The 25,807-nt window shown below is 45.5% G+C and overlaps 1 protein-coding gene across 1 annotated transcript in view; it reads right to left on the reverse strand.

The window, feature by feature from the left end:
• The window catches only part of DAAM1 (dishevelled associated activator of morphogenesis 1), a 184,120-nt gene that overhangs the window by 5,553 nt on the left and 152,760 nt on the right, over nt 1-25,807 (reverse strand). Inside the window, 8 exon segments of the mRNA XM_043548617.1 lie at nt 1,099-1,269; nt 4,070-4,201; nt 5,920-5,980; nt 7,859-7,966; nt 10,102-10,270; nt 12,596-12,684; nt 13,853-13,959; nt 16,409-16,493. Of these exon segments, the coding sequence (XP_043404552.1) occupies nt 1,099-1,269; nt 4,070-4,201; nt 5,920-5,980; nt 7,859-7,966; nt 10,102-10,270; nt 12,596-12,684; nt 13,853-13,959; nt 16,409-16,493 (922 nt within the window).

The following is a 25,807-nucleotide window of genomic DNA, read 5'->3' on the forward strand; positions in this document are numbered from 1 at the left end:
ACAGAACTTTTTAACGGTGGGAGTAATTAACCACTGAACAATTTACTGAGGGTTGTGCTAGATTCTCCATCACTAACAATTTTTAAATCAAGCTTGGAGGTTTTTCCTAAAAGCTCTGCTCTAGGAATTATTTTGAGGAAGTTCTGGGGCCTGTATTATACAGGAGGTCAGACTAGATGATCGCAATGGTCCCTTCTGGCCTTGGAATCTATGAAACATCTGGCTTAATGCAAGATTTCACTTCCGTCCTGGCTCACACAGTTTCCAAAGGCAAAATAGTTGTGCCTGATCTGAAGTCATTAGGGACCTGTATTGGACTGCAATCTATGGTTATCTTAAAGCCACAGGTCCCTTTTGACTCTGCTGCCTGGAGCAAAATTGATAATGCTTTAAAGAGAAGCAATTAGCAGCATGTACTATTTATATTACAGTTGCACTTAGAGGACCCACCTGAGATGGAGGCACCATTGTGCCGTGGGCTGCACATGCACAGAGAGAGAGATTCCCTGCTCTATAAAGCTAACCATCCTTGTTGATTTAGATGGGGGGGGGGAGGGGCTTTCCTGGAGACCTCACAGTCTAAACAGACAAGACACACTAGGGTGGGAGAAATCAAGTCAGTATTATCCCCATTTTACAGCTTGGAAACAGACTCAGAGAGATGAAGTGACTTGTCCGAGATCACAGGAAGTCCGGGGCACAGCTGGATAGGCTGGACCCAGGTCTTCTACATCCCAGTCCAGTGCCCTCTTCACAAGACCATCCTTCCTTTCAAGGGGAAGAGACGGACCTAGGTGGTTCCAGGTGGGATTTCCAAAAGTTCTCAGCATACGCTTAACTGTTCCCATTGAAGTCACTGGAAGTTCCACTATCCATGTCAAAGGCAGCAGAATTAGGTCAAGATGCAGAACTTCCAAAGTCCCACCCCACAATAGCCCCGAGGACTGAAATGAATCCTACATTTCTGAGCACATGCTAATGAAACAGTCCCCGTCTCAGTTCCTCCCTGTCTAGCATCCTCATGCACACGCGGACATTGACTCAACCAGGCCTACAGTACGAACACTAAAGATCGTAGCGAGCAGGTTTTCTTCTAACCTGTGCTTCCATGCGTGCCCGACGCTCCTCCTCCTCCTTCCTTTTCCTCAGGTTTTCGTTCTCCTGCTTGGCCTCAGTCACAGCTTGAAGAAACTGATCAAAGATCCCAAAGAACTCATCCGGCTGCATTTTGCTCGAGTCTTCCCCAAAGTACTTCACTGCCTTGGTAAACTGGGGAAAGAACAGGAAGGAGTAGTTTAGTAAGCTAGTGAGAGAATCCACTGAACCAATAAAATCCTTTCCTGAAAACTATCTGCCTGACAGATAACCAGAGTAATATTTAAGGTGGTATTTGATGGCACATGGAATTAAAGGGGAAATGATTATCTATTAATTCTAGCCTCAGTTTACCGGAAAAAAAAAATCATACTTTGTCTTCTGCTCATTAAGTGATGGCTTTTAAGAGAAGATTTTCCAGTTGGCTGTTCCTTTAAATGCCCCTTTTTTAAATCATGTAAGAAATTTTACACTCCTGTTTCTGCTTAACATCCTTTATTACCTAACTCGGTTTTATTAACTAAGCAGTAGTAAAAACAAGGAAGCAAAATATTGTGGTGCCAAAGACTGAAGACATAAAACTAATAGTAGACACGGCAGGGGCAGGAAACTTGCACTTTTAAGTTTTCTTTGAAGTATTTTTTGGGGGTATTATTTATTGTTGCCACATGGTTCAATATTAAAACCAAATGTGTTAGTGAAGCTTTTAAAAGGCATTTATTATTCAGCTCAGAAACTACATCAGTTAGAGGAGTAGGAAGTTTGCAAGACCTATAGTACCATTCATGGACAATTAATGTGATTATAGCAACACTGCAGCTAAGGTTGATGCAAGACTTCCATTATAAGCCCCTGCTTCTAGGTTTCTTTAAAACTGATAGAAGTTATCCTTTGGACCGACGTTCCTTGCACTTATTTGCAGCTTGGGAGAAGGAAAGGCAAGGCAGAGAGAGAGCGCGCGCGCGCCTAAAGCTTGTTAAAATTGTGATTGTACGTTTTTGAGATTATCGAGTTTTAAAAAAAAACAAACAAAAAAACCATTTACTAGTTACTTTTGTTTCCACTCTGCTAAGTAAGGATAAAGATTACGGGTAACATTTTTGAAAGTGCCTAAATTCACTTATTTTCAAAAGAGACTTAGCCACTTCCTAAGTCTCATTGAAAGTCAGTGGAACTTAGAATATTAAGGACCAGATTTTAAAAGGTATTTAGGGGCCTAAAGATACAAATAGGTGCCTAGTGGAATTTTCCAAAGCACCCACGTGACTGATTCCCATTGAAGTCAATGGCAGCTAGGCATTGCTTTTGAAAATCCCACTAGACACCTATCCTCACCTTTTAGCCCCTAAATAGACTATAAAGGGCCAGATTTTTAAAGGTAAGTCCCACTGACTTTCAATGAGACTTAGGAACTGAAGTGCTTACAGGGGTGTGAATTGCATCACACACCAGTGTGCTGCGCTGTTACTCCCCTCTGTGGGCATTGAGGGCACAAGCTACAAGGTACCTACCTTGCGCTAACATAGTCCCATTGAAAAGAGGACGATGTTCACACGATCTAGGTGCCTTGCACCCTCAGCGTCCACACAGGGGAGGTACAGCACAGCACAACTAGTACGTTCTGCAATTCACACCCCTTAGTCCGAACTGCAGGGCAAAGTCTTAGGCAATTCTGAAAACGTTACCCTCCTACCACCCGGAACTTTCCAGAAGATTGACCCAGCGTCCCCAAAAATAGCGATAACGAGACTCAAACCCAGAGGAGCCTTTTAAAGGTGGGCATCACATTAACTGAACACAGCGCGGGGCCCAGTGCCTGGCTGCTGCACTGTCTGACAACTGTCGAAGCAGCAGCTCAGCCATTTTAGAGCAGGCCTTGAGTGACACTTAGGACTTGTCGACACTAGAGTGAGCCATCAAGTGGAGCATCTCCACTGACTGAAATGCACCTTGCGTCTATACATAAGAGCGTACCAGCTGACTGGCCAAAAGGCAGCATTAAGTTACTCTGATAGCTGGTACAGGTAAGTGCCCACTGCAGCTCAATCTGCTGAGCGCCAGCATGGATGCGGCCCATGGGGCCGTGACTGCCGACAGGTCCCATCTTCGATCATTCCCTCAGCCAGGGAACTTCAGAGACCTGCTGGCTGAGAATCCCACAACCCCACGCTGCACCCTGCAGATCAGGAGTGGAGGTGGCATTTCTATGGAGTGGAGTGCTACAGGGGGGAGACGTGGTCAGAGGAGATGGTCAGATGGGGCGGGAGGAGGGCTGAAGACCTGTGGTGCTGGAGTTGGGGAGAAGATATCTGAGGGCCAGGCCTGGAGGGCATTTATGGGCAGGCGGAAGGGTGTGTGTATTTGTGAGTGTGCGGGTGTGTGTGTGCATGTGCGTGCACATGCGCGCGCTCTGCTAGTAGTGACGCCGACTGAAACACAAAGTGCTCTAGGGCAGACGAGCCCATAAACTGCAGGATTTGAGAAAGGCTTCAGGCATCACTGGGTTAGTCCTCTCTTTCTCCGGAGATAGCAGGGTCAGCCACACAGGTCTCAGAATAGAAGAGTGAGGTTATGTCACTTTCAGGGAGTGCGTCTTTTCTGTTTGCAATTGATCACATGTATTGGTGTACGTACTGGTAGTATTTTCTGCTAATCAATCAATTACTAGATACAATAGCATGCCTGCTCACTATCCTCAATCTTTGTAGGAGACCACTTACCACAGCATCCAGCAATAGTGTTTCTGACTTTGAAATGCTCAACTGTTCAAGTCCTTAAACAAAAAAAAACAACAACCCACCACTGGGTTTGAGGGAAGGTTTTTTTGATAAAAATCTAATGCGAGTAGTTGATCTATTGTTTCTATCCTTTGGGGTAGATCTATGGACATACGACACACAATGTCAGAAGATCCTTTAATACCGAACCACTCCCCTCTAAAGTAATTCCTTATGGATTATACCAGGGATCTTACCAGTTCTTTAGCTTCCATCAGAAGATCTTCAACGTCGGAGAAGCCAAAGCTGGCTAACGTGATGAACTGGCTGACCACCGACACAAACTTGTCTCCAGGCTGAGAGAGCTGCGATTTCTGGTATTCCAGTTCCTTAAGGAAATAAATTTAATTCTGGTCAGTGTCTGTTTAAAAAGGGACACAGGATTGAGCATATTTAACAAACCCTAAATTTATCCTATCTTAAACCACGCTTTGTAAGTCTCTTTCCCCATGTAGAAGCTATAACACAGGTAAGATTTCAATTACTTTACTAAATGGTCTGACAATAAACCCTAGGACCTAGGTGTCTGATCATGGGCACAAAGATGTGACATTGACTCTCTGTTCTTGCGAGAAAGCAGGGTGTCGAAATACATCAAAATATAAGAACAGGCATACTGGGTCAGAGCAAAGGTCCATCTAGCCCAATATCCTGTCTTCTGACAGTGGCCAATGCCAAGTGCTTCAGAGGGAATGAACAGAACAGGTAATCATCAAGTGATCCATCCCGACGCCCACTCCCAGCTTCTGGCAAACAGAGACTAGGGACACATCCTCTCTACTCAGAGCAGGTACACTGAGCAGAAGTGATGCATGGCAAAACACACCCAGAGGTGGCAGGCCTCATTCTAGGACTACCTTTCCGGAAAGCGTTGCCAGAGCAATAATTGATTCTTATCTCTTCCTATTCTGCCCAATTCCTTGGGGTGTGACTGTGCATAAACAGGACAATTTTCTGTTTTATTTCCCCTCTGAAACCAGCTAAACTGTTTGGAATTTGTCTGCCGAAGGAGTGGTACTGGCAGAACCACAGCTTCCCAGATTAGCATTTTGCTGCCATGTAGCTACAGAAGGGCACACAGCGTTCTCCATAGTTAGTTGGCTGTTTTCTAGTGGTTCCTCTTGAATTTTCACATTAAGGCTGACAACATTCCCCAAGCCTCTGCAGAAATCAAATAAAGCTGAACAAACAGTATCAAACCTACAACCTGGTCTCATTTATGCAGGGCTTTCCCCTAAAAAAAAAAAAAAAAAGAAAAAAAAAGGGCAAAACTGAAGCTTTAACTCCACCACCATTTCTTTATACTATCAAATGCAAGCGTTATCAGAAAAACTAGAGAAAGCCTATTACTTTTCTTGCAGTAGTTAGTTCCCCACACAGCTATTATTTTCACACATATGTTCACACGCAGTCAGTACTGCTCAAGGCGCAGTTGCTATCATCGAAGGGAGCTGGGCACAACAGGATGCTTAGGAATTGCACGGCAAAACGTGCCCTCTCATCACTGATAGGCTCAATGTACTGTCGGGTCACCAGGTCAGGATTATTTTGGTGCTCACTCTCTGTCTACATCTATACATGGAATTGCAGAGAGCCACCCAACTATCAATAGATCCCCTTCTTCTACGTGCATGGAGATATCTTTCAGTCCATTTGTTCACCATTTCCTTCCCACGCCTCATGTGAGCTCAAGATCAAGCAAGAGGACCTGCTGTCTGATCCGGGGGCTCCATGACGGGCAGTTTTAGAGTTGCAAGCCGAGTACTCTTCATGGTTTTGGTCAACACAGCAAATAACTAAACTTACTCCAACTCCCTCTGAATCTATTCAGCGTTTGGCTGATTTATAACCAGTGTACAGTAACTCCGGTCCCGAAGCAGCCTTGAGAGAACAGGCACACATGCAGGGCAGGAAGGAAAGACCAGCTGATCTCCAGGAAGTAAGATAAAAGCAGCTTTGCTAAGGGCTTCCTGTCCTGCCTCCCTAAGGATGGATGCTGTGAAGCTTGGAATCAGAGTGGACTATTAAGTGGGTAAATAATACTTACAGTTTCCACAGCCCTCAGTCCGCTCCTCAAGGTGTTTATTTCTTTCTCCAGCTCAGTCATGCTGTTGAAAATTGCAATACTTTAATTTTAAGCCTTTCCCAATGAATTGCAGAACTCTGTGCTCGAGTCAACTTTGTTTTCCCCATTTAAAATAATCCCTCACGGTGCTTCCTGTTTTCAGATGAGCAGCTTTCAGGCAGCAAATTATGTTGACGCACAGTGGCCAAAGAGACTGATGAATGTGAAACTGGTTACAGTTGTTTATTTTGAGCTACTCACACTTAGTTATAAAAGGAACAGTCTCAAGTTAAAAAAATCATGGGCCAAATCTTGGCGTAGAACCCATCTGTGGAGACTTGCATATGTTTGGGGGGAGGCAACTTTATCCGCGAACCTCCCGGTAGCCAGGTAGAATGGTGGAGCCACCAATTCTTCCTCAGGGGCACTGTTTGTCTCCCCCTGCTCCCTGTTCCCTTCCCAAATGCCACATATAGCCATTGGGACACAGGGGAATAACATCAGATCAAACGGGGGCTCCGTGAAGTCCCAACACAGATCGAAATGGCTGAGTGGGAAGGCTCAATAGGCCCAGCAGCCTGACGGCATCTCTAGAAGAGCTGTCAGCTGTGGAGAGGTCTTATGGCTTATCGGGGCAAAGATTTTTCCCCTCTCCCTGAGGGGCTGGGGAAGGAGAGGGGAAAAATCCTGCTCCCCAGCTGACAGTCCTTCAATCTTCCAGTCCCAGGAATTTTTAGATGAATACCATGGGGGAACTCTCCTCAGCATCTTTCCCCTCAGAGTGGCAATAACCACCATCACCCCGGAGTGGAAGGATACAAAGACCCACAGGGTCTGCAGGGAGCTGGTTGTAGGGTTAGGGGATTAACCTCATTTATAAGGCCTCCCCCACCCCAAACACTACTCTCTGCTCCCATGGTGTCTCCACCCATATTCAACACCAGGTCCAAGCATCCTCTTGACCGGTCTACCTGGTGATGGCATTTTGCATGTCACTGGTCTTGGACAGTGAATCTAAACTTTGCATTAAAAGGGCCCTTTGAAACTAAAAAAGCCACAGGCCATTATGAGGTTTTGTAAATTCCACACATATCCATCTCACCCCAACCCGAGAATTTAGGATTAAACAATCTAACATTGTCCCTTTTAATATGTATCAATATATCCTCAGACACACGCAGTTCAGCCTTAGACATGCCTGCACCTTTGACTTATTAATACAACTCAAACCCCACAGCAGCAAAGCACACACATTTTGAAACCTCATTCATTTTAGCGTGACTTAAGCATGTGCTTAAGGGCTTTACTGAACCAGGGCCTCAGTCTGGTTATAGAGAAATCCAATCCACTTGCAACTGGTTTAAAAAACAAGTGGGCAGAATTTAGTAAGCAATGGGCCACACTTTCATAGAATGCAGCAGATGCCACAAGGCTTGCATTATTGGTTTAGATATGCTTGGGTGAACAGCTCCCCGCTTTGCATGCCCTAAAGTCAGGTCACATGCAGAAAAAGGAGTGCACATATTTGTGCAGACAATGCCATTGCATTCATATTTAAATATCTGACCTATATCTGCAACCCCATCTTTGTACAAAATTCATTCATTTTAAAATTGTGTCTACATTCATAAACAGAGTATAAAGGCTTCTGCAGTAAGCGTAACAGGACACGGCTGTTCTGAGTGGCTCTAATCTTGTCCCAATTAAGAGATTTACAATTCTTTTCTGTTAAGTCAGGGGTTTAAAACCCTCTACAGTTGACGTGTGCTTTGTCAACAGCCTCTCTCTCTAAATGGTGGATTCCAGACACTGGTCGGGGAGGGAGCTCATCTGAAGAAACGCAAGCAAAGAAGAACGCAGGAATATTATCACACGTACAATATTCTGTTGGTTTAAAATTGCCACCTTAACTTCTACCTACTTTACTTTGGCTGCTTGAGAGATGTCTCGCAGCTCTTCATGAAGATTGAGGACTTTGGGATATTTCTTCTCAACTATAGTTATGAGATAGTGCAAAAGGGTGATGTTCCTATGATAAAAGAAAGATGACATTACAGACATTAAACTGTCACTAGCCTCAGAAGTTGGGTATTAGCCCCAGTGTCCTGGCCAATTCTTGTTTGGGTCATTACATTCTACATGTCTAAACTCTTCCGGGAGTTCCAATTAGTTACGACATTCTTCACTTCCTGTCCCGATGGCTGGGTAGCATTCGGCACACTGTCAAACAGCAGCTGCCTTCCACTCCCGAGGTGGCTGATGCTCTCCACCCAGGCCTGGTGTAGAAGGTGGCTGCTTGCCTGTTAGGCAACATTAGATGCAGGGGACATGTTACCTCATTGCTCCAGGAACTGCATCCATTTCCTATGCAGTTCCAGGTGTGGACCCTGGTTTATAATTTCTTACCGGGCTTGTGTCTGGCTATCATGGAGGCTGCCTCTCTCCCTGCAGGAGCAGAGGTCAACTGGGGAGCTCAGGCCAGGAGCCCCTACAATCAGACACCTAGGGGCTGGTGATCAAGGATTCTCAATGGAGGGCACTAGACTCTAGAACAGGGGTTCTCGAACTGGGGATTGTGACCCCTCAGGGGATCGCAAGGTGGTTGCCTACGGGTTGTGAGCTGTCAAATTAAATTACCTCTCCATTTTTAATTTATAAGGGGCTCACACTCAGAGGCTTACTGTGTGAAAGGGGTCACCAGTACCAAAAGTTTGAAAACCGCTGCTCTACAACATCATTCCCCCCGGTCCAACACAATTCAAGTCTGTTGACAGCTAGGTCACAGGGCAAGGGCCCATGGATTCTCTCAAGCACCTGCTGAAAAGGGTGGCTGGAGGGAGACAGTCCAGAGAAGTGTCCTCCTCCCTGCGTCTTGGCAAAGAGGAAACGGCACGTTTTATTACATTTTATAGGGTGCCAGCATTAGACACAGACTGCCCCTGGGCCCATTTAGGATACTATTTTGTACCGGTGCCTCCAGCCTGGCTGCTTCTCACCGCACCCTGCACCATCTGAGCGCTGCCTCAGCATGGCTGCAGCCCCTTCAAGGGGGCCCCTGCACTTTGCAGCAGCTCTCATTCACCATGAGGTGCCTGGAGCTGGGAGCCAGTCTGGCCAACCCCCGACTCCAGGGCAGGCTGGGGTGGGGTGTGAGAGAGAGAAGCTGGGGCTTTCCAACTATCCCTCTCCCCACAGCACCAGCAGGATACCTGGGTGCCCCACCAACACAGCTCTGGCCTGGCTGCATAGCCCAGCACTGGATGGATGCTCAGGGCAGCAAAATTCCTTGTGTTGGTCCAAGTGGGGGATGTGCTCTACAATGTATTCAGGCGCATTTTATAAATTGATCTATAACTCTACAGAAAGGGACCAAAAGTCACCCCTGGCCTGCAGCACAAATACTCCATTCAAAGCGGACCCAGCGACCAACCACCCCAATCTTCGGACTGAACAGTACAATGAGGTGTGCATGAAACCTAAATGGTCCCGCCTTTGCGGGATCCGCTAATGTTCCTTCCCAGAGCCTGCTAGAGACACAGAGGTACCCTACTCATGGTAACTGGTGGGAATCATTTCAATGGCATTTCCTCAACCCCCTGATGTTATATGGTCGGTGTCTGTCCAAAGGATTTCTTAGGTGCCTAACACTGTGATGTCTCAGGTATCCTTGAGCATGCCCAGAAACGCAATTGTGATGCTGGCAGACCAGGTGCCAGCTCATGCCAAGGCCTCGAGGCCTCACTGAACACTGACAAATGCATAGCTGGAAACCAGTCTGTCTCACCTGTGTGTTACTATTGTTAAAACAGATAGTAGTGTTATAAGAATGTGTTTATACCTGATGAAACGCTTGTAGGATGCTGCATGTATTGATCTCACAGATAACATCCGTATCCCCCGGTATAAAGTTATATTCAGTGTTTGCATTGTAAACCTCTGTAACTGTGTAACTCAAACAGGGAAGATGTATGAACTAGTATAAAATACTGGCTTTCTACTGAAGGTATCAGGTCTTGCTTACAAGAGGCCCACTGAAACCAAATCAGACATTGTGAAACACTGACTGCTCCCCCCACAACTATGAAGAAGGGAGTAACTATGGATCCTCTGAGCTATTCAAAATCCATAAATGCTTTCACCAATGTGACAGGATGAGCCGCTCACTTGTCAATGCTGGACTTCGTGTCTGCAATCTTGTTTAGGCTGATGATTTTGAACCCAAAGGCATTGCCTCTCTGGCCTTTATTCATGTAGTTTCCAAAGGCTAGAACCACCTCCAACAACTGCTTCAGGCTGTTACTCTGCAGCACCTCCTTTGAGCCAGCGCGGATTGCTAAAAGGGGGAAAAAACGTTTTTGCTGCAGTTAGGTTCTGGCAATACAAAATACACAGACTAGTTTGATGGTTACTTTAAATACCAAGCCACCACAACAAAAGCTATCTGGAACTGCAGACCAAATGTTGCAGATTACCACTGGGATGCTGGCAGGCCAGGTGTCAGCTAATGCCAAGACCCCTCGCCTCACTGAGCACTGACAAATGCATGCCGGCTCACCTGTGTGTTAGCATTGTTAAGAGACATGTGAAGTTGATAATGTGTTAGTGTTTGGACTTTATGAAAACATTGTGAGTTGCTCACTTGTAATACCTGTATCCCATGTTATAAGGTAATATTTAAGTGTTTGCTTTGTAACTATAGAAGTGTTGGCTCTGAAACTGGAAACCCCACAGTCAGGAGAGAAGCATTTCCTAGTGTGACATACACCTCTACCCTGATACAATGCGGTCCTCGGGAGCCAAAAAAATCTTACCGCGTTATATGTGAAACAGTGTTATACTGAACTTGCTTTGGGCCCCCATGCTCACTTGTCCCCTGACCGCCCCCTCCAGAGACCCCCGTCCCTAATTCCCCCCAGGACCCCACCTTCTACCCAGCCCCCCTGCTCTCTATCCCGACTGCCCCGACCCCCTGACAGGTACTCACCGGCAGCGGCGGGAAGTGGAGCAACGTTGCCCCAGCCTGCTCCACTCCGCCAGCTCCCAGCTGCGGTGCTCCGCTTCCCGCTGCCGGTGACGTTGGGGAAAAAAGACACCCCCCGCACTCACCTGCGGCGGGAAGCGAGCGCCGCGGCTGGGAGCTGGCAGAGTGGAGCAGGCTGGGGCCGGGCTGCTCCACTTCTGCCTCTGCCAGTGAGTGCGGGGGGTGGAGGGGAGGAGAGGAATCCCTTCCCCCAAGGCCCTCCCCCGAGAGACACGGCTGGGGCCAGGGCAAGGGAAGCGGAGCGGGCTGCTCCCGGCCCCCCGCTAATCACCTGGGCCACTCTGGGCCTGCGGAGCCCCCAAAAGTGCCCCCCACAGCTCCTGCCTCCAAGACCCTGGCTGTGGGAGGCCTGCTTTACCGCGTTGTACGCGAACCCGTGTTATATCGGGTCGCGTTATATCAGGGTAGAGGCGTACTAGTTTAACACAAGAGGTGTCATCTCCTGCCGACCCGAAGAAGGCCTAGAGACACCAGACAAGCCATTGTGGAACATCAGCGGACAAAAGACTTTGTTGCTCACTCCCCCCATACCCAGGAAGAGGGGATGTGCATGAACCCTCGCCCCATCACACTAAATCCGTGACCAAAGGATCTGTAACACTGTGCTGTTTGGAATTTGAGAGGGAAACTTTTCTAAGCAAAAGCAAGGGACCCCCAAACTGCTTAGCTTGGCTTAGCCCTAAAGGCCATACGGAGCTTGCACATTACAGAAGTTTCTATTACCTTTGAAACCTAAGACTGTAACTCATCTATGCATGTATATTACCTGCTTTAACCTTGTAAATAACGCATTTCTTTTTCCCAGTTAATAGGCTACAAGTGTTGTCTTTGGTGAGAGATCTAAGGTACATTGACCTGAGGTAAGTGACTGGTCCTTTGGGACGGGGAGTAACCAGAGCATTGCTGTAATTTTTGGTGCAAGGGACCATCACAAAGGCAGGCTTGCCTAACTGTCAAGATAGGTCCCGAGTGTCCAAGGGGACTGTCTGTAGCTCCACGTTAAGACTGTTACAATGCTTGAGAAGTTCATGCTCGATACTTGGCTGGTGAAATCTAAGTACAGATCACACAACCAGTTTGGTATTTGAGCCCTGACTTGTAACAGGCTGCCCTGAGGTTGGCACTCACATTCATGAGCCACTCCAACCAGCTTGACAACTACCTATTGGGATTGATGAATTCAAGCTATTCTAAATAATTTCTCAAAACATTTGAAAGTATTAATAATCACCTCTTCCTTAAAGCAATCCAGTTGACACCAATACATCCAAAATCTGACCTCTCCCTCTTCGTATATATTTGCTACTTCCACATAGCTTGGGTTTATTTAGTTTTGAGATAAAAACCTCAGTGCTCTGCCTCCAACCCCCATTTAAAAAACAAACTGAAAGGGCAACGCTACATCAACAAATCAATACACCAGCGCATCAGGAGGGAAACTATTTCTGTTTCTGGATTCCAGGGCCTTGTTAGACACAAACATATTTGGTTTTATTGTGAAGAATACGTTGAGCGAGTCTGGGCTTTATGAGTGATGTGAAAATTGGGGAATACTTCACATACTAGCAAAAGCTGTCTAGCAAACCAATAAAAACAACAAAATCCCCATTTACTTACATTCAATCTTGGGCTTAATTTCTGCAACTCTCTCTGCAAACTTCTTTTTGAAGTAAAGGGACTGAAGCCTTTGCTGATAGTGATTTATCCTGTCAGAGTAAAAGATGCACACATTGAAATTCATTTGCTACCAGCGGGACTCAGCCACTCCACTATTCACAGCTGCAGACAGGAAGGGCCAATTTTACCTTGAGAACACCTTTCTCTTTGAACTATAGCAGGACAGAAAAGATGATGCCTTAAACTGCCATCTCTTAGGCCCCAATCCAGGTAAATGCATGCTGAAGTCCATCCCCCTTCAGGGCATTATATCACCACTTGCTTAACTTTAGACACAGATTTCAGTCCCATTGAATTCAAAATGTTGCCTTAAGCATGGGTCCTGCTTTGAGCAGGGGGTTGACTAGATGACCATCCTGAGGTCTCTTCCAACCCTAATCTTCTATGATTCTAACGTGCTCATGAGCTGTCCTGAACAGAGATGCTCTCCTGAACGGAGTGCTCAATACTTTTGTAATGGGCCATAGCTGCACAGACAGACAGACAACACAGCTACCAGCTATGTAGAACCTGCAGTCTTCAGGACCAAAAAAAGCTGCCCTCTACAGTTGGCCAAGTTCCTCTGAAGCATTAAGATATGTCATCTGCTGGAGGCAAGGCTTTGGAATCTGTTGGCTTGAAGATCTTTGCCAGCATGGCAAACCTTATGTTCATAGGTCCTGAAAATGCAGCACCGTTTGCAAGGTTATTTTTTTCCCCTGGGTATGCAAAACTACAGTTTATGGTAAAAATTTCTAGACAGAGGGCCAGATCTTCAGCTGGTTTAAATCCATGAGAGTTCTACTGTTTTATACCAGCTGAGAATCTGGGCCACAGCACTGAGAAAGGAAAAATTGCTCCTGTCTTGCATAATTTGGACAGTGCTTTCTACTCTTAACCACACTCTCTGCAGAGAGTTCTAGCTTTAAGCATTCCGCATTGGGGAGATGAAGGTTGCAGGATGGAAGTTCCTAATTTATCCCCAGGGCAGCAAGGCAACAGGCTCACACAAGTATATGTGAGCTGCAAAATAAATAAAAATATCCAAGTGGATTTTCAAGCCAGGCCTCATTAGACTCCAGCTGCATTACACAAGATTATCTAGCTCCATTAGCCAAATATTTTATAGAAGCACTGTGACTAATCTGCTCAGCTGCCATTCCAATAGGTCTAGTGTGTAACCTGCTGACATTCTGCAGCTGGTAGATGCAAGCATACCTGCTCATTTCAAAGAGGAACCTGTCAGCCTTGGCCATGCGATCCAATTCATGTTTGTGCTCCTCCAGGAGGTCAATATCGCCTTTCTCAGGAACGAATTTCAGGAGCTAAAAGGAAAAACAATTTAGACATGAGACCTACACTTGTTTTTATGCAGTCCCTTTCTTATAAGGAGCTTTGGCTTCATTAACAAATGAATAGAAAATGAAACATTGCTGTGTCTACTTCCACACCAACACCTCCCCCAGGTCCAGAATGCAACAGAGAGCGAGAACCACCCCAAACTATTCAAGAGCCCACAATAGGATGTGGATAACTCAGGTTCATGTCTTGATTCTGCCTGATCCAGAGCAGGGATTCCTGGGTCTCCCACTTTCCAGATGAGTGTCATCACCACCAAGCTATTCAGGGGTGTGTCTCTCATGCTTTTTCCACAAAAAGTTTCAAAAGGTCTTAGCCCCGTGATAACAAACCTCAAAACTTTTCAGAAAATGGAATTCTTGTTTTCTAGCCAGCCCTGGTTGCCATCAGGGTGTTTTTACTTGCAAATTATATTCCAGCTAATTAATCCTCCCAACTCTGCTCTGGAGGTAGAAGTATTATCTCTGCTTTACAGACAGTGGATAGCTCTTTGTTTATTTCCCTGAGATGCCCAAGGTCTCACAGCAATTGAATGGCAAAGCTGGGATTAGAACTCAGGTATTTTAGCTCAGGCATTGAGTTGGCTAGAATGTAGATCAGTGCCTCTTTGGTACTGCCGGGAAAGCGGCCCTCAGTCTGCTGTCAATGCACCACCACCCTCACTGGTGCTTGGCTGAAATCAGCTCCTGGATAAGGAACAGCTGATTGAAGCTGAACTGGAGTGAGAGGGAGGCGATGCTGGTGGGCAGAGGAAAGCACGTGGGGGAGCTTGCAGCCATGGTGTCATCTCCTCTGGTTAAAGTTACACACCTACAACTGGTGAAAGCAGCCTGCAGCTTGTGGTGGCCCTCGACCCCTCACTGATGCTAAGCTCTCCTATTCCAGCATCCCCAAGTGACCTGCTACCATCTCTCGCCGGCTAGGAGACCCTGTGCCAGGCTGGCGGATGACATGCCTTCCCAAATGGACACCAGCAGTGCAGCCATCTGGGCACGAAACAGTCAGCCCTCAGGAAATTCCAATGAGAATAAACCAACACAGAGCAGCTCTCATTTACACCCAGCTGCCTGCAGCCCCTAGGGACTGGACAGGAGGGCTAAAGCTGCGCCCCCTTTTGTCTGGGAAGGCAGGGAGCTGCCATCTGGGGACATCCCCATAGCAGGTGGTTCCTCAGCTGGCTGACTACGCAATGCTGCTGTGCAAAGGGGTTCACAGCAGGACCAAGACTCTTGACTTGCCATTTGAATTCTGCATGTTTGGCTAAACCAATGGCCCTTACTTTTTAAACAAATAAATAAACCCATAATTTCACATTTCTGCCTGGAGTGAATCGATCCGGCAGAGCTAGAGTCCCCCGGAGACAACATTGCTCAAGCAATGAGGCACTCCGGGGTGCGGAGCTGCCCTCCCACACGGAGAGCTTGGCCCTAGGTGTGGTGATGTTAGTCAGGCAGCATCACCGCACTCTGGTGCCTACTGCTTTTATAAAATGGCTCTTTAAATAAAATCATGCCAAGGAGGGGCATCTGCCCCGCCTCCATTAGGAAATAACAAGCCTTTCCTTTTGATTCACTTCTAATTCCTACCTCCACTGCACCCCATGTACTGTGTGTCACTGATCTGAATGAAAGCACTTACTCCAAGGAGCTGGAGCCTTGTGTCTGGTTTCTTGTGAAGGGCCAAAAACGCCCTGTAGGAGTTCAATCAATAAAGAAGTCAGGATTGTGACAACATTGCCTGATCGCATTCATGGGCTGGGAGTCCCAGTGACTAATCAGATTCGTATGGAAGTAACATGGCACGCACAGAAGTCACAATGAATCTACACTTGCCAGTTCTAGCTTGAACAGAATGTCATCTTCATGCTCTGCATACCAACGTGAGCCCCAGCTCAGGGAACCTGCAAAACAGCACTGCAAGGAAAGGATCTGGGGCCAGACTCACTGCTGCACTGCTCCAGCTATGCACAAGCAGAACTCCATTGGTTTTAAAAGGAGCGATAGAGCCTAAAACTGGAATAGCACTGGTGCAGGAGACTCCTCATCTGATGTACTTCCAGAAATTGGGATTTTGTCTAGCAACAGCAAACCATGGATTGGACTGAGCAGTCCCCTATGATGTCAAATGCATTGCTGGAATCTGAGCACAAGGCTCTGTGGTTATGAAAACATGATCAGTAAATACTGTTTAGGTCACATTTTCTGAGTGGCACATCCTCTGCTTTGGAGAGCAAAGGTGTTGTAAAGGCTCTGTGGACAAGCTCATTTCTGTGTCGCAAATCCCAGCTACTCCCTCGGAGTCATTTTAAGCCTACCATTCAATAATCTGTCACAAGTCTTTGCCTTTTTTTGAAAGGCATCCAATACTAACAACCAGGCGCAACAATTAGCATGACAGTAAGCGTCTGTCACTCACCTGCTCTAACATGTCTTTCGGCAGGTCCTCTTGTTCATCCATTGTTAAAATTGCATGTTTGATTTCATCATTTGATAATTTCAGCCTGGGAAATGACAAACGGATGTTCAGAAGACTGTCATTCACACGTGAAATGCAGCCTAGTATTTGCGTTATCAACATTGGTTCTTCATGATGCTGTTTTGCCTGGACAATTTAGGCAAGACTCATCCAGTAACCCAAGCACACCCCTAGACAATACGGCAAATCCTTTCCGCAGATCTGAACTTCCCTCAGGGGCCTTACATAAGAATCAGAGATCAGCTCAAGGGATGCCAGCAGGACCCTTTTCCGTTTGACTCACTGCTGTGGAATTCCTCATATTACAAGGTCAGGGGGAGGGCAATGCAAGCTGGAAGGAAAGGTTAGTTTCATCCCATTATATAATTTAACACCTGAATAACAAGACGGCTCTTCTACTCCATGCCATGAATGACACAGAAGGAGAGTGGAGGTGAATAATATCTTCCTCCCTTTGACTTATTATCTGGTTGCTTTTCAGCAGATACTTATTATTTGGCCAGTTAGCATGTTAAAAATTGGCAATTATACAAGAGTAAGATTGCTAAGGAAAGTGTTTATAGTTAAAAATCCTCCTTTCAGTCCATTCCACACCCCAGGGCCTGGGGTCAATCACTCCACTGTATGTACTGCACCTTGGAGGCAATGACGCGGCTCGGTCAAGGGCTCATTCGGTTACAAGACCAGATCATTTGGAAGCCCACGGAAAGCTGCAGAAGATCGATCTTCACAGCTGAAGAGGAGACCTGGTGATATTTACCTTTCCTCCTGCTGCAAAGTGGCCTGGGAATGTTCTCTGAAAGTGTGTGCGTTCTTGTCAGCCACCCTTTTTTAAAACACCACTACACAGTCTGTTATATCCATAACACGGCAATTCATTTCTTTTTTATGGAGCCAAATGTTAAGGTCCTGATGTGACAGCCGCCATCTTGGCCGACACACTGGGGATTGACTTCCAGAGCCAACAGCATGAGCTGCTATAGTTTGAGCTAGAGTCAATACTTCCTAGATGGGGCTGTAATATGCTCATATCCTCTGTGGATCGGGTACAGACAGGGGCCTGCAACTCACCAGTTGGTTACGCTGACTCAGGCAATTTCCCCATTGACTTTAACGGGACTTTGACTAAGTCAGGATTGCTGGATTTGGCTCATTATTATTATTTTCACGTGATTATTGGACAAACTGTGTGTGTAAATTAGCAAACTTTTGCTGCCCCTTGACATCTTTTTGAGGTTTAATTTACTTTTTCCACTTCCTCTGACACCAGAGGACCTCAGGTTGGAGTCTATTAAAACAAGAAAACTACCTCAAAAAACAACAGCTGAAATTTTCAGCCGTAACTAGTCATTCTGGGTGTCTCAATTTTCGGGTGCCCAACATGAGACACCCAACCGCTTGATTTCCAGAGAACGGGGGCTCAGTGCTTTTTGAAAAATCAACCCCTTTCCTGTGTCTCAGGCTGGAAGCCAAAAAATGGAGGCACCCAAAATTACTAGGGCTTGTCTACATGGAGAGTTCATGCGTGGACTCTACCGTACTAGTTTACTGCACATTGAGCCTCCACGCAGACCCTGCTACAGCACTGCTGTTTCCAAACAGCTGTACGTCAGAGCTCACTATGGACCGTTTAATGCACAGCAGCATGGTCCACATGGCCAGTTAGTGCAAAGCAAGCTAGTGCGCTGTGGATTCACAGCCTAACTCTCCACATAGGCAAGCCATTATCCCTTCTGAAAGGTAGGCAAATGCAGAACAACAAGTAAAAAAAATCATTTGCTTTACTCCCTATTGATTTGGCACCAAATACCACAGAAATCTAGGCACTTTGGATGACATCCTGGCCCCATTTCAGTCAAAGGATTGGGGCGGGGGGGGGATGTGGGGAAGGGGAACAAAACAACAACAACAACAACAACAAAAACCCTACACCACATTCAGCTCCTCCTCCTTGGTTTCACCAGCCAGAGATTAGGGCGAAATGCATCTGCAGACTTCCCTACCCAGCTTGCTGGGAGGGCTTTGCTTGCTTCTCTTCCTATTTTGCATTATGGTAGATGGAATAATTTAGATGCAAACGGAAAACATCCCCCTCTGTAGAGTTAATGAAAGGGTGTTCACTCCAGGGAGTGAGCATGGCATTTGCATATTATTGGAACACCGGGGCTGTTTTATTTTCAGCACTGTGTCTATTTGTGTGCTCTTAGCACCCTCCGAGGCTTTGTCGGGATTCCACCTCATTTAGCCTTGGTTTGAACAGCACAGCCTCTGTTTCCCTTTAAATGCATGCCTACAAGAGAGAGCGTTATAGGGTGAACTCACACAAGGAAAAAAACAACAGAACTTGCACATGTTGCAGTATCAGGAGCTGGTAGGGATGGTTAAAGTCAGCATTGTAATTCCCTGGATTTCACACACACCAATCTACTGAAAAATTCACTTTCTTGCATTGATTGTCTATGCATTCTCTCTGCCTGAAAGCCATTTCCCACTCCTGCCCTTGGTAAAATTTGAGCACAATCCGTTCAGCTGTTTATTTACAAGTTATGAGAGAGTGACCACACACACTTTTCCAATTGTAAAATTATTCTAACCATCATCCCTATGGGCTTAAACAGGATTTGAGTGGTGCACGGGCATCATGCTAGCCCCCTGCACACAGAGCGAATTACACCCTGAGTGAATAAATACCACATTCAGCTGCACATGAAATCAGCTCCTAACCAAAGCATGGCAGTGGTTTAGCCACACAACAGTTACAGGAAATAATTTAGCAAACAATCATTTTGGTATTCCTGTGCAAAAATAACTACAATGCATTTTCAGAAATAGAATTTGCTCATTTGGGGGAAAATTGTCTGAATTCTTAGGATTCAAAAAGCATTGTTAAAAGCAGAGAACTACTTCTATATACCCAAAAAGAGTCTTTAAAAAGAGCAAACAACCAAGTTAACATTTGAAAACAGCCAATTGTGCTTAATTAACCGGATCTATTAATGTGAAGTATGATTTGTTGCGATTGTATATGGCATTGTTGAGACCATTACTAGAAACATTGTCCAATTCTGGTGTTCGTGCTTCAAAAAGGATGTTGCAATATTGGACAGATTTCAGAAAAGAGCCACAAGAATGATTCAAGGCCTATATAAACAACGAGGAGTCCGGTGGCACCTTAAAGGCAAACAGATTTATTTGGGCATAAGCTTTCGTGGGTAAAAAACCCTCTTCTTTAAAGGCATATGTATAGTAAATAAAAACCACAAATTCGCACAACTGTGGCTCTTTTGGGTAATGTTGATCACTAATTTGGCTTCTGAACCACTGAGGTCTGAGTATCACTGCTTTAAAGAGACTTAAGTTCCATCTATTTAGCTTAACAAAAAGAAGGTCAAGAGGGGACTTGATAGTGGTTTAATAGTACCCACACTGGGAGAAAATTTCTGATAACAGAGAGTTCTAATTTAGCAAACAAAGACATAACGAGATCTGAGCGCTGGAAGTTGAAGATACAGACATTCGAATAGGAAGGCACATCTTGATTTAAACAGTAAGGGCAATGGCCCATTGGAATAATCTAACATGGGATGTGATGGATTCTCCATTACTTTGAATCTTTAAGATTTCAAGATTGGAGGTGAAGAGTCAGAAAAAAAAAAAGTCCTGAAAGTATTTGCTCAAAGTTCACTTTAAGCTCAGTTTTATTCTATGCTATTCAGTTCTCCTTTACTTTCGACACCAATGCCCACAATACAAGAGAGCTCATCCAAAAATGAGGAGGAAAAATGGTGCCTGACCTGGGGGAAGGCATGGGTACTGCTGTTAAATGGACGTGCGTGCGTGCGTCACACCTGCAGCAACATGTAGCCGTATGCTGGGTGTATCCTCCCTGTCTCGGACAGACATCTAGTGGGGGGGAAGGATGGCCTAGCAGACAGGGTTCTGGCTGGGACTCAGAAGAATTGGTTCCAATTCCCATTTCAAACACAGATTTCCTATGTGACCTTGGGCAAGTCACCTGGGCCTCAGTTCACCACCTGCTAAATGGGCATAGCACTTCCCTATCATCAAAGGGCTGCAGTGAGGACAGACACACCAATGCCTGCAGGATGCTCGGATGCTACTGCAATAAGGGCCAAGACTGAGATAATCAGACCTGCAGGGTCCATTGGGTTTGTTTATTTAGGATTACACACTTCAGTCACACTTGCGTAGCTTGCCGTGCCAATGAAATCTCACTGCATCGCCTCAAACAGTTGGACAAGGTTTGTGCTGCTTGCGGTCTGCAAACAGTTCAAAGGCTGAAACAGGCATGAAATCATTGGTTTCATATGACAAAACTATAGAATGGTTTTCTCTGGAGGACACAGAAATGCAACCGCTCCCTTACTTTGATCAGTCCCAATGGGGTTGTTGAACTTGTCCTCTCCTGAAGCTTAACTTGAGGGCCACTACATTAGCTTCACTCCTGCCAGGGAGCAGCCCTGTCCCTCTGGCTTTTAGATGATTAAGCGGCCCCCAGGCAGACTAGTGTCACATCAAAAAGCTTTGCACCCTCCCCCAGAAACGAACGCATTAGCTCCACCGAACGGCCACATTCTACCAGATGACAGAACCAGAACGTAGGGAACTGCAGTGGTCTTCGGGGTGGTTTTCTGGGTGGTTTCATGTTCTAACACATCCAACCCCTCTGACTTGGCCAGTTACTGGGTCAGTCTGGCCTGTACCAAGATCACCGAAGACTGAATTTAAACTAAAAGCATGGCCTGAAAAGTGGCAATGCCACCTGCCCTCACCCTCCACCAGTGATCCCTATTCTGGATCTGTGAGGTACCACCTCTAGGGAGAAGCACACAGCTCAGTCTCCTTACCCAGCTAGCCTCTGCTTTTCCTGTGCAGACTACTAACGAGGGTCATAATTAGTGCCAGGTGTAATAGTGCATTTTCTAGGTGACTACATAAAGCTAGTTTTATACCCATGCATGGGAGCTAGGGCAGAGACCACTAACTGATGCCATCTAGGTCACTGTTCAGCCAATAGGCAATAATTACATTTCCATCACAAACATCCTGGGCCCTATCTGAACTGGAGTCCTCCTACAGACTTTTCATAAAGCCTGCTCGTTATATGCCGAGTTTAAAAACTTTTCCCAGAAGTGACCCAAAACGAATGCCCAGAATTGCAACGCTTCTTAGAACTAGAGTGTTCCTTAATATCTTGAGAGAAAAATCACCCGGTGCTGGAATTAAACAACTTCTCAGACAATTTGATGGGAAAGAGGCCAGTGAAAGCTACAAGCCTATCACTGCTGGCAGCAGCTGTCGAACGCAAACCGTCTGAGAGGAACTGGGTCACAGTATTTGCTGTCACGGGGATTTAAACCCCGCAACTTAGAGATGCAAAGTGACAGTTCACAAGCTTGACCAATGCAGGGTATTTGGGGCGGCTTTGGAGAGGCGAATGGAGAACCTAATAAGTGTGAAAGGAAAAAACAAATTCCACATTGAAAGAGGCGCGGCCTCTTGAAAAGCCACATTCAATTAAGAAACATGCTCGACACAGGCTCGCAGAAGAGAGAAACAAAACCAGCCATTCACCTACACAAGACTTAGAAATAGACACACTAACGTATTCATTTGCATCTTACAAAACACACTACATGCCTCCTGCACTAGAAAAACCTGACCAGAGCAGAAGCTGTGATGTGGTGGTTTGTTGAAAGAGGCCCAAAATGCATTGACATCAGCATGCTTTGAGTATACTAAAAAAAGAAATGTCAAAAATATTTCCATGTTACATTACTAGTTTGAGGAAAACCTAGTGATCTCACTAAGCAGCAATTTCTCCCAAAACAAGAAAAGCAGGCAAACATCAAGAAAGAGAGATAAAGTATCTAGCCAGCCGTAATCTTTCCACGCTGCAAACCAGACAATGGGTGTTTAGCTTACAAACGTCTAGGCTAAATGAAGAGCTGACTGTGCAGTCTTTTCACATGCAAAACTCCTATAAAAACGTCTACTGGTGTTCCACAGATACAGAAACAGGACAGCATTCACTGTGAGACAACTAAGTTACTCTCTTTAGGTTCACACAATACACCATAGAACAAAGTGCATGAATTTATCCTCACAATACCTAGGAGGCAGGGCAATGCTATTATCCCATTTTACAGATAGGGAACTGAGGCACACAGAGGCTAAGTGACTTGCCCAAGATCACCCAAGAAGTCTGTGGCAGAGCAAAGAGTTGAACCTAGAGCTCCAAAGTCTCAGGCTAGTGCACTAAACACTGCGGCATCCTGTGCAGTGCCTTCCCCGCAAGGCACTCCTTCTTCGCAAGGCCCTCCTTCCTCTCATCCATTTTGTGTTAAGAGTAAGCAGTCTGCAAGCTTTAAGGGGCAGGGACCTGATTTCTCACTGGCTTGTAAAGAGTCGTGTAGCTTTATGGCACTGCACAAATAGCTTAACATGGGCCTTGATCCTGCAAACACTTGGGCCCAGATCCTCAAAGGTACTGAGGCGCCTAACTTGCATTGATTTCAACAGGAATTAGGCACCTAAATATCTTTGAGGATGTGGGCCTTACTGCGGAGCACAGCGCTTGCTACTGTAATTCTACTGGCTTCACTACTTACAGCAGCAAAGGTTTGCAGGATCAACCTTAGGGCTGCTACCAAAGCTCTGAAAGTTACAGTTATATAAACCCCACAAGCCTCTCCAAACATGCTGTGAAGTAAAATGTCGGCATGACAGAGTGGCTGGTCCTCCTGTGTCATTAAATTGAAAACAGGCACCAAACTCATGCAGTCAGTCAAAGACAGGCCTGTCCTTCAAGCTCAGAAAAAGCTCACACCAGGTCAAATTACCTCAGCTACAGAACTGCTATTGTCCAGCACGCAGAGTCCAGGCTGTACTTAACTGCAGGCTGAAGATCAAGGAAACATCAAACAGCCCGTTTTAGCAAATAAGCTCTATTTGGATCTGCCAAGTGTCTATTTTTGGCTTATTTCACTTCTTAGATTAAGGAGAATATAAAAAAATAATATACTGTAGTTTAAAAATTCCCGCAAAAGCCCATAGCATTCCCGTTAGTAAGACTATTTGGCGTTTTCCACAGTCAAACCAACTTACAAATATTAACTAATATTCAACACATCCTATTAGGGAGATAAGAATATTTAAGCCAATCTTACAGAAGGGGAAACTGAGGCAGACAAGTTATGTGACTTGTTCAAGGCCACAGAGGAAGCCAGTGTCAGAGGCACGAAGAGAACACCAGAGTCCTCAGTCAGGCTCAGGTCACCTCCCATGAAGAAAGGAATCAGCTGGCTTATGCACTGCCCTCATTACCAGTCTAATGAGAGGGTGGGTTATGAAGAACAGGGGCTACTGGTTCCTCACCAGCTCCACATTGGAGGGGGAAGACTTGTTAGAAAAACAAACTGAGGTCCTGATTAAGCAAGGATCTTAAAAATATGCTTTAAAATTCAGTACACGAGTAGCCCCAACCAAAGTCAAAAGGACCATTCATGTGCTTAAAATAAGCACATGCTTAAATGCTTAGTTAAACTGGGGCCAAAGCCAGTTCATAAGGCAAACACAATCAACTTAACTTGTCAGGAAGTGAGGCAACCAACTTTCTAAATGTTAAGTTATTTTCCTTTAAATTGCCCTGTTTAGGGAAATTTCCTCAATGATGAGACTTTTTTTATTTAATATTTTCCCACCCCTTTTCGAGCTTATTCTGAGTTAACATTTCTTTTCCTGTCCCCCTTTTTTTAAGCAAATCTTTGGAGATAAGGCAGCAAATAGCTATGGGGGGCGGGGGGGGGAACGACATTTAAAATGCAAAGGTTTACATACAGTTTGCTGTACTGAGGGTCAACTTTGTCTCCAGGACAAAGTGAGACATCTAGGATACACTGAAGAAATGCACGCCAGTGAAAATTAACCATGCTTTTAAAAAAAAAAAAAAAGGTATTTTTTAAAGAGATATTGCATAATTTTACAAGGAAAATAAGCCTCCCCTTTTCTGAAACATTATTTTTATTTAGTCTTATCTAGACATCGGGTTGGTGAGATGGAGGAGGCTGGGAGACTAAAGGAGTTAGCCAGTGGAGTTCACCAGCAAAGGCAGACAGAGATCGGGATTGGGTTTTTTCCTCTCCTTAACTTGCAGATATTATACAAGGAAGATCCCACAATGGGAGGAAAATGGCACCTAAACTCCCTCTGCCTGCACATGACAGGCATTCTGATTCTGGACGCTTCCACCAGGCCCCGGGTCTTGACTTGCTAGGAATGTGGCCAGAAAGTTCTTTAAATACGTTAGGAACAAAAGAAAGACAGAGCAAAACGTAGGTCCTCTGCTTAGTGGGGAAGGATTGCTAGTAACTGATGACATCAAGAAGGCTGAGGTGTTTAATGCCTATTTTGCTTCAGTCTTCACTGAAAAGGTTAATGGTGACCAGAAACTCAACACAATTAATATTAAAAATAAGGGGGAAGGAACTTAAGCCAATATAGGGAAAGAACAGGTTAAAGAATATTTAGATAAAGTTAAATGTATTCAAGCTGGCACGGCCTGATGAAATTCATCCTAGGGTACTTGAGGAACTAGCAGATGCAATCTTGGAACTGCCAGTAATTATCTTCTAGAACACATTGAGGACGGGTGAGGTCACAGAGGACGGGTAAAGGGCAAACATAGTCCCTATCTTTAAAAAGGAGGGCCCAGAGAATTATAGACCAGTCAGCCTAACTCTGATACTTGGAAAGATACTGGAACAAATTATTAAACTATCAATTTGTCAACGCCTGGAGGATAATAGGGTTATAACGAACAAATACGGCAAACCAACCTAATTTCCTTCTTTCACAGGGTTACTGGACTTGTGGAGAGGGTGTGGGGGGAAGCAGTAGATGTGATGTATCTTGATTTTAGGAAGGTTTTTCACACAGTCCTACATGACATGCTCATAAGCAAACTAGGGAGATCTGGTCTAGGTGAAAGTACTACATGGTGGGTGCATAAGTGGTTGAAAGACTGTATTCAAAGAGTAGTTATCAACTGTTCGCTGTCAAACCGGGAGGGTGTATCTGGTGGGGTTCCGCAGGGCTCAGTTGTGGGTCTAGTACTATTCAATGTTTTCATTAACGACTTGAATAATAGAGTGGACCGGATGCTTTTAAAACTTGCAGGTGACACCAAGCTGGGAGCAGTCATAGCCGAGTGGTGGGCAGCCAGACCTAGCAGCCAGAGCTAGAATCCACACGCACGAGACAGGAGTCAAGAGTTGGCTGGGTCAGGATACCGAGAGGTCAGAAGCAGGAGACAAGAGG

Source organism: Chelonia mydas, chromosome 6 (genome assembly GCF_015237465.2).
Source record: "Chelonia mydas isolate rCheMyd1 chromosome 6, rCheMyd1.pri.v2, whole genome shotgun sequence".
Classification (NCBI taxonomy): domain Eukaryota; kingdom Metazoa; phylum Chordata; order Testudines; family Cheloniidae; genus Chelonia; species Chelonia mydas.